Source organism: Mobula hypostoma, chromosome 4 (assembly GCF_963921235.1).
Source record: "Mobula hypostoma chromosome 4, sMobHyp1.1, whole genome shotgun sequence".
NCBI lineage: Eukaryota > Metazoa > Chordata > Chondrichthyes > Myliobatiformes > Myliobatidae > Mobula > Mobula hypostoma.
In genome coordinates, this window is record NC_086100.1 from 107,420,203 (window position 1) to 107,429,315 (window position 9,113).

Genomic DNA, 9,113 nt, shown 5'->3' on the forward strand with positions numbered 1-9,113 from the left:
TTTGTATGCATGAAGCATGTTCTCGACCAGCTGCATGTAGCTTGATGCTCTGTAGTTACCAAGAAAATTTCCAATAACATCCTTGAATGCCTTCCATGCGATTTTCTTCAGTCCCACTAGAGGTTCTTTGAATTGCCTGTTTGATTTGTGGAACAACAAAAATGCCTTCCTTAATCTTGGCATCAGTTATTCTGGAAAACAACTGTCTCAAATATCTAAATCCTTCACAGAAATTTATAGCCTTTCTAAAAACTGTCCTGTCATGCAGCATCCACCCTGCCTAAGCATGCCCAGGCATGCCTTGACAAGATAGAAAACCTTTCAGCTTACATTGTGGGCAACACTTTAATTGACTTGAATTATGAATTAGATAATAAGTATAGGTGATTTTTTTTAAATGGCATGTGATAGGGAAATTTCATTGTGAATTTCATGGTCAGCAGCCCAAAATCCATAACACACACACAAAAGCATTAAGGAAACAAAATCTGTGTTTTCCAGCATTATTTAGATGATTCTAACTGACATTGTTCCACTGCCCAAGCTGCTTGTGGTTTCCAGTTGTTCCAACTTCCCTGGGCAGAATGTAGACAGCTGAACAAGTTGCCTTTTTGCATCCAGGATATGTTAGGTGAGGCATGGTAATATTTCAGTGGTGCACCGCCCTCAGGCAGTGAACTGCTGAGATACTGTCTCTACAACACCCAACGGTCTCTGACAAGAGGCCGGGCTAGAAACCGGGCTATGTCTTTTATCAAGGCAATCCTGATTTTATATGGAAAAACTACTGGAGGAACTCAATGTGTCAAGCTGTATCTATGGAGGCAAAGGAAAGGTTGATATTTACAGCTGGGACCCTGCATCAGTCTAATAGGACATAGTTTTCTCTTACGCAGAAGCATATACAAAAGAAAACATCGTTTCAAGCAATTAAAATGATAGTCTTAAAAATGAAATTACTAAAATAAAAAGAAAACTTATCTTTTTCCTCCTAATCTCCAAGCCATGAAACCCCACTCAATTGATTGAGATTGCCACCCCTATGCCAGATTCGATCTGGAATGTGATCTGAGAGGCCAGTTTTCCAGTGTATTGTTGAACAATCCTGGCTTGACCAGACAGCACGATTCAGCCTATTGCACTAGAAAAAAAAATCTTTACATCTTTCAGTAACATAAATCCTTCAAAATACATGAATTACTCTTGATGTGTGGATAGTATTATAGTTAGTATGAAGATGTCATGGTCATCCACTGCAAACAAGGAAGATACCCGTTTGTGACATTTGTTCACACCACTGAACCTGTACTTCTGAGGTTGAGAGAGTGAGACTACCGCAGTGCAATAGCTTTTCCACTTTAAAAACTCTCCTGCACATGGTTCCAGTCATCATCGAACACAATGGATAACCACCAATATGAAACTGGTTTGGATTCAGGGATATGATAACATGCTGGGTATTTAGTCAACTAATAATCAGGAACCCAGACTAGTGATTTGAAAGACATAAGCTAAAATCCCACTCTGCCATCTGGGACATTTGAAGTCAGCTCAATAAACAATTCTAGACTTCCAAAGGTAGAATCTGCAATTAAACTTTCAGATTGTTCTTCAAAAGAAACTTCAGGTTCACTGATGCAACATCCTAAGGTGACAATCTGGAACTCCTAGACCACCTTAGAAATCACGAACTTACCAAAGACAGGCAGAGAACTATGCAATTGGATTTAAAATGTTTTAAGAACCAACCTGTTAAAATAAAACACATGAACTTTATTAATAAATAATTAACAATATTGAAATAAATTAAAATGTATAATGCACATTTTCCTGCACTTTCCATTACATTTGGAGATCTGCCATCCTAGACACTCTGAACTTTATATGTCAAGATACAACAACATTGCTCTGGCCCTCTGAAAGTCATTCAGTTCAAGACCAATTAACAATTGACAATGAATATCAGCAACATCAGCAAAACCCACATCCATTGAATGAAAAATCCAGTAATATATAGCAACAATCTGGTAGTTTCATTGATGATTCTACTTTTTGTTCCTAACATTTAATTAAGTAGAGATAAATTCAAAAAGATACTGCAAATACAAAAAGTCTATGATTAAGGCTGAAGTTTCAGGGTAATTGGAGGAACACAATAAAACAGGCCATAAGATATGAGAGCAGAAGTAGGACATTTGGCCCATTGAGTCTGCTCTGCCATTCAATCATGGGCTGATCCAATTCTTCCAGTCATTCCCACTCCCCTGCCTTCACCCCATACCCTTTGATGCCCTGGCTAATCAAGAACCTATCTACCTCTGCCTTAAATACACCCAATGATTTGGTCTCCACAGCCTCTCATGGCAAGAAATTCCATAGATTTAGCACCCTCTGACTAAAGTAATTTCTCCACATCTCTGTTCTAAATGGACGTCCTTCAATCCTGAAGTCGTGGCCTCTTGTCCTAGGCTCCCCTACCATGGGAAATAACTTTGCCATATCTAATCTGTTCAGACCTTTTAACATTTGGAATGCTTCTATGAGATGCCCCCTCATTCTCCTGAACTCCAGGGGATACAGCCCAAGAGCTGCCAGATGTCCCTCATACGGTAACCCTTTCATTCCTGGAATCATTCTCGTGAATCTTCTCTGAACCCTCTCCAATGTCAGTATATCCTTTCTAAAATAAGAAACACAAAACTGCACACAATACTCCAAGTATGGTCTCACGAGTGCCTTATAGAGCCTCAACATCACATCCCTGCTCTTATATACTACACCTCTAGAAATGAATGTCAACATTGCACTCACCTTCTTCACCGCCAACTCAACCTGGAGGTTAATCTTTAGGGTATCCTGCACAAGGACTCCCAAGTCCCTTTACATCCCTGCATTTTGAATTCTCTCCCCATCTAAATAATAGTCTGCCCATTTATTTCTTCCACCAAAGTGCATGGCCATACACTTTCCAACATTGTATTTCATTTGCCACTTCTTTGCCCATTCCCCTAAACTATCTAAGTCTCTCCGTAGGCTCTCTGTTTCCTCAACACTACCCGCTCCTCCACCTGTCTTTGTATCAAAGTTAGCCACAAGTCCATTAATCCCATGGTCCAAATCGTAAGAAGCAGCGGTCCCAACACCAACCCCTGTGGAACTCAACTGCTAACTGGCAGCCAGGATAGGATCCCTTCATTTCCATTCTCTGTTTTCAGCCGATCAGCCAATACTCCACCCATGCTAGTAACTTCCCTGTAACTCCATGGGTTCTTACCTTGCTATACAGCCTCATGTGCGGTACGTTGTCAAAGGCCTTCTGAAAATCCAAGTACACCACATCTACTGCAACTCCTTTGTCTAACCTGCTTGTAATTTCCTCAAAAAATTGCAGTAGGTTTGTCAGGCAGGATTCTCCTTTCAGGACACCATGCTGGCTTTGGCCTATCTTGTCATGTGCCTCCAGGTACACCGTAATCTCATCCCTAACAATCAATTCCTACAACACTGATGTCAGGCTAACAGGTCTATAGCTTCCTTTCCGCTTCTGCCCACCCTTCTTAAATAGTGGAGTGACATTTGCAATTTTCCAGTTATCAGGTACAATGCCAGAATCTATCGATTCTTGAAAGATCATTGTTAATGCCTCTGCAATCTCCCCAGCTACTTCCTTCAGAACCCACGGGTACATTCCATCAGGTCCAGGAGATTTATCCACCCTCAGGCCATTAAACTTCCTGAGCACCTTCTCAGTTGTTAATTTTCACTGCACAAATTTCACTTCCCTGACACTCTTGAATGTCCGGTATACTGCAGATGTCTTCCACTATGAAGACTGTTGCAAAATACGCATTCAGTTCCTCTGCCATCTCTCATTACAATATCTCTAGCATCATTTTCTATTGGTCCCATATCTACCCTCGACTCTCTTTTACCCTTTATATACTTAAAAAAGCTTTTAGTATCTTCTTTGATATTAGGTACCAGCTTCCTTTCATAATTAATCTTTTCCTTCCTAATGACCTTCTTAGTTTTCTTCTGCAAGTCAGCATGGTTTCTTAAAGGAAAATCAAGCTTAATAAGTCCATTGAAATTCTTTGATGGAAAAACAGACAGGAGAGGCAGCAAGTGTTGTTTACTTGGATTTTCAGAAAGCCTTTAAGAAGGTGTGGCACATGATCCTGCAAATCAAAAGCCTGTGGTATTACAGGAAAGATGCTATATGGACAGAAGACTATCTGACTGGCAGAAGGCAAAGATAAAGAGAAGAGTTTGTTGGTCTTTGTTTATGTATAGAAAAATCTATACATTCTATTCTATTTCTTTAATTTTCTGTAAATGTCTACAAGAAAATAAATCTTAAGGTAGTATATGGTAACATAGTGTTGGCGCATGGCCAAGTGGTTAAGGTGTTCGTCTAGTGATTTGAAGGTTGCTAGTTCGAGCCTTGGCTGAGGCAGTGTATGTATCCTTGATCAAAGCACTTAACCACACATTGCTCTGCGACGACACCGGTGCCAAACTGTATGGGTCCTAATGCCCTTCCCTTGGACAACATTGGTGGCATGGAGAGGGGGTGCTTGCAAGCATGGGCAACTGCTGGTCTTCCATACAACCTTGCCCTAGCCTGCACCCTGAAAACCTTCCAAGGCACAAATCCATGGTCTCATGAGACTAACGGATGCTTATATGGTAACATATACATACCTGGATAGTAAATTTTACTTTGACTTAAATGGGTCTTTTCTGATTGGCTGCCGGTGAGTAATGGTGTTCTTTAGGGTTCAGTGTTGGTTCCACTAATTGTCATATTATATGCTGATGATCTGGATGATGTAATTGATGGTTGGGTGATCAAGTTTGTGGATGATACAAAGGCAGGTGAAGGGGCAGGTAGTATTGAAGAAGCAGAGAGTCTGCAGAAGGATTTGGATAGATTAGGGGAATGGGCAAAGAAGTGTCAAATGCGATACAATATAAGGAAGTGTACTGTCATGCACTTTGGTGGAAGGAATAAAGGTATAGACTATTTTATAAAAGGGGAACAAATTCAGAAATCAGAGGTAGAAACGGACTTGGAATCCCTACTGCAGGAATTGCTAAAGGTTAACTTGCAGGATTGAGTTGGTACTGTAATAAGGAAGATGAATACAATTTCAGAGTTCATTTCAAAAGGACTAAAATATAAAAGCAAGTATGTACTGCCAAGGCTTTATAAGGTGTTGGCCAGACTACATTTGGGGTACTTTGAGCAGTTTTGCATTCCATATCTAAGAAAGGATGTGCTGGCACTGGAGAGGGTCCAGAGGAAGTTTACATGAATGATCCCAGGAATGAAAGAGTTAACGTATGAGGAGCAGTTGGTGGCTCTGGGATTGTACTCACTGGAGTTCAGAAGAATAGGGGTGGGAAGGTCTCATTGAAACCTACCAAATATTGGAAGGCCTAAAAAGAGTGGGCATGGAGAGGATGTTTCCTTTAGTCGGACAATCTAGGACTAATTGGCACAGCCTCAAAATAGAAGGATGTCTGTTCAGAACAGAGATGAGAAGGAATTTCTTTAGAGGGTGGTGTATATGTGGAATTCATTGCCACTGATTGCTGTGGAGGTCAAGTCAATGGATACATTTAAAATGGAGGTTGATAGTAAGGACATCAAAGGTTATAGGGAAAAGGCAGGAGAATGGGGTTAAAAGGGAAAATAAATCAGACATGATTGAAGGTGGAGTAGGCTCAGTCGACCAAATGACCTAATTCTGCTCCTATGTCTTCTGGTCTATGGTCTAAGGTCATTCATCAGAAAATCAATACTAGCTTACTCACAACACACTGGAGGAACTCAGCAGGTCAGGCAGCATCCATGGAAACGATCAGACAATGTTACCCTCCGCAACTTCTGCCACCTTCAACAGGACCCCACCACCAAGCACAACATTCCCTCTCCACTCCTCTCCGCTTTCCGCAGGGATCGTTCCCTCCGCGACTCCCTGGTCCACATGTCCCTCCCCACGGATCTCCCACCCGGCACTTATCCCTGTAAGCGTAAGTGCTACACCTGTCCCTAAACCTCCTCTCTTGCCACCATTCAGGGCCCCAAACAGTCCTTCCAGGTGAGGCAACACTTGACTTGTGAGTCTGTTGGGGTCATCTATTGCATCCGGTGCTCCCGGCGTGGCCTCCTCTACATCGGTGAAAACCGAAGCAGATTGGGGGGGGCCACTTCGTCGAGCACCCCTGCTCCGTCCGCCACAACGGACAGGATCTCCCGGTTGCCACCCACTTCAACTTGGCTTCACATTCCCATTAGGATATGTCCATACATGGCCTCCTCTACTACCATGATGGGGCTAAACTCAGGTTGGAGGAGCAACACCTCATATACCGTCTGGGTAATCTCCAGCCCCTGGGCATGAACACTGAATTCTCCAACTTCCGGTAATTCTCTCCCCCTCCCTTCCTCTATCCCTATTTCACTCTGTCCCCTCCCCCAGCTGCCTATCACCTCCCTCATGATTCCGCCTCCTTCTACTACCCATTATGCTTTCCCTTATTCCTTCTTCAGCTTTCCTTCTTTATATGGCCTCTGCTCCTTCCCTCTTCAGTCCTGACGAAGGGTTCCGCCCGAAAAGTTGACTGATTGTTTCCACAGATGCTGCCCGACCTGCTGAGTTCCTCCAGCGTGTTGTGAGTGTTGCTTTGACCCCAGCATCTGCAGAGTATTTTGTCAATATTAGCTTATGTTGATTTTTAGACATCAAGACTATTGTTGACTAAGAGACTAAAAAAACTCCCAGTCCTGTTATAAATAACAGCATGGTCTAATCAGCTTCACAGGAACAAGTAAACAGTGCAGCTCTGAAATAGTATCTTAGATTCTGCATGTACTGTATATCGCCACTGAACCCAGTGGCAGTGCAGTGACATGTGGGATTCAGTTTTGCCCTCAATTTTACCCCAGTAATGACTGGCATATGAAAGGAGATGCCATTCTTTTGAATGGATGTCACCAACCCTGTAGACAAAAGTATGCAGAAGATACTTACTGGTTTTACTTTATTTCAATGCAATTATGTTGGTGAACTTTTAATTAAATTGATTTTGTTTTAATTGTTTAGGTATTATATTTGAATCTATTTGAACATTTTTAGACAGTTAGTTTTCCGCATTGTTGTCAAAGTACAATATGATGCTCAAAACCTTCTTGCAGATAAATCCTACAAGCTATTATAACTACTCATCCATGTATTTTTGCTTAGTGAGCAAATTTTAAATTGGTTCTAAAATACTGTGAATTCATTAATTCCTTGCAAGATTTTTTTTCTGGTTTTAGAATAATTTAAGCAGATATTGATTTAAGTAGATATTTGTACATTTAAAAGGTATGCGACCTTTTATGAAATCATTTTAATTGAAATACAGTTTATCCACATAGAAAATAAACAATATAAGAAACTGAAATGATACTATGCAACTAGTAATTCACATGCAAACGTTCTGTCCTAATTTAACCTACCTTATTATTCTTTTTATTTTAGCTGGCTCAATGCATCATTAATTGATATTATATGTCCAATAACATGCTTCAATTACAACAGTAAATCTTCAATAACGTATAAGAAGTTTATACCTTACGATCAGTGATGCAATAGCACAGCTCTTAAAATGCCTATCTCACCGATCCAACGACCTGAGTTCAATCCTGACCTTTGGTGCTATCTCTGGAGTTTGCACATTCTACCTCTGACCATAATTGTACTTTCAGTGATCCAGTTTCCCAAAGATGTGTGGAATGCTAGGTTAATTAAACACTAATCTGAGAGAGTTGATGGGAATGTGGGGAGAACATTGGCATAAACTCTGTGAGGATGCTCTATGGTCTATAACAGTTAAGATCATGAAAATCGTTTTAAACAAAAAATTTTAATTTTGATTCCTTTCAGAAATATGCGTCGGGACACTATGAGGCAGCTCTCTTAGCAATTTGTACTGGTGACGTTGACGACTGTTAAATGAAGAAAATTCCACGACTAAAACTTAAGTCTTATAAAACCCAACTCTATCCTATGAAATGCAGATTAAAATGTCAAATTGTTATCTCAGATAAAGTTAATCTCTTTAGTTATTATAGATAAATCTCTTCTATTTATCTGCAGAACATCTATGGAGAAATACTGTGATAGATATTAGGAATTGTACTTCAATCTAAAGATAATTTTGATATTGTAGAACAAAATCTAACACATTTTGATTACATAATAATTATTTTAAATATGAAGTTAATTTGGACAATATCAAGGAAACTGCTGTATAAACTTTTGTTGTTCTTATCAATAACAAATTTGGAATGAATGCTCCAGATTCCAATTAGTCATTGCTGAAAAAACAAAGTATGTTGTCAGATAAGTGAGCTTTAATTAGCTATTGCATTCAGATTCATTTTACCAGTATCTCTTTTAGAACTGATTATCATGCAACTGATTTTGCTCAAATTATTAATAAAGATTTTTCTGTCTAAATTGTGTTTCAGTTGCAGTTGTCTGGAGTGCATTTTACTCAGTTAGAAGTATAATTCTAATAATTGCAAAACATGCTACATGAAAGAGTTGGTTGGCAGTATCCATCTGATCAAAAGTTATGAACTGAAATAGTAACAGTCATGGAATTTCCTAAATTTCATTCCTAATGCAATGGTCAAATTTGTTTCCATGAGAGGCTTGATTAAGAACGCAATAAAATAGGAACAGGTGTACATCATCTGGCCTCTCAAATGTGCCCCAACATTCAATATGATTATAGCTGATCTATACTGACTTCAACTGTTCTTCTGTGCCTTTTCTTCATAGCCATCAATTTCCTGATCTTTAAGAATTTATCTATTCTCAGTTTAAAAACTGCTAATGATAAAAGATCTACTACCCTCGGAGGCTGAGAATTCCAGAGATTCACAAATCTTTGTGAAAAGAAATGTCTATGCATTCCATTTTAAATTACCATCCCCTTATCTTGCTATTATGTCTGTTTGTTTGAAGTTCTCACACAAGTGAAAACATCTCAGTATTCACTCTGTTGAGCCCCTTCTGGATCTTTGAATACAGTTACACCCCATTATTCTAACT

At 39.8% G+C, this 9,113-nt stretch overlaps 1 protein-coding gene across 2 annotated transcripts in view; it reads left to right on the forward strand.

Annotated features, from left to right (window-relative positions):
• The window catches only part of LOC134344881 (annexin A10-like), a 101,614-nt gene extending 93,101 nt beyond the window's left edge, over nt 1-8,513 (forward strand). For both annotated transcript variants that reach the window (XM_063045004.1, XM_063045005.1), the window contains one exon: nt 7,938-8,513. In XM_063045004.1, the coding sequence (XP_062901074.1) occupies nt 7,938-8,006 (69 nt within the window). In that variant the 3' untranslated portion in view covers nt 8,007-8,513. The remainder of the gene's footprint in view (nt 1-7,937) is intronic.
• The last annotated feature ends 600 nt before the right edge of the window (nt 8,514-9,113 follow it).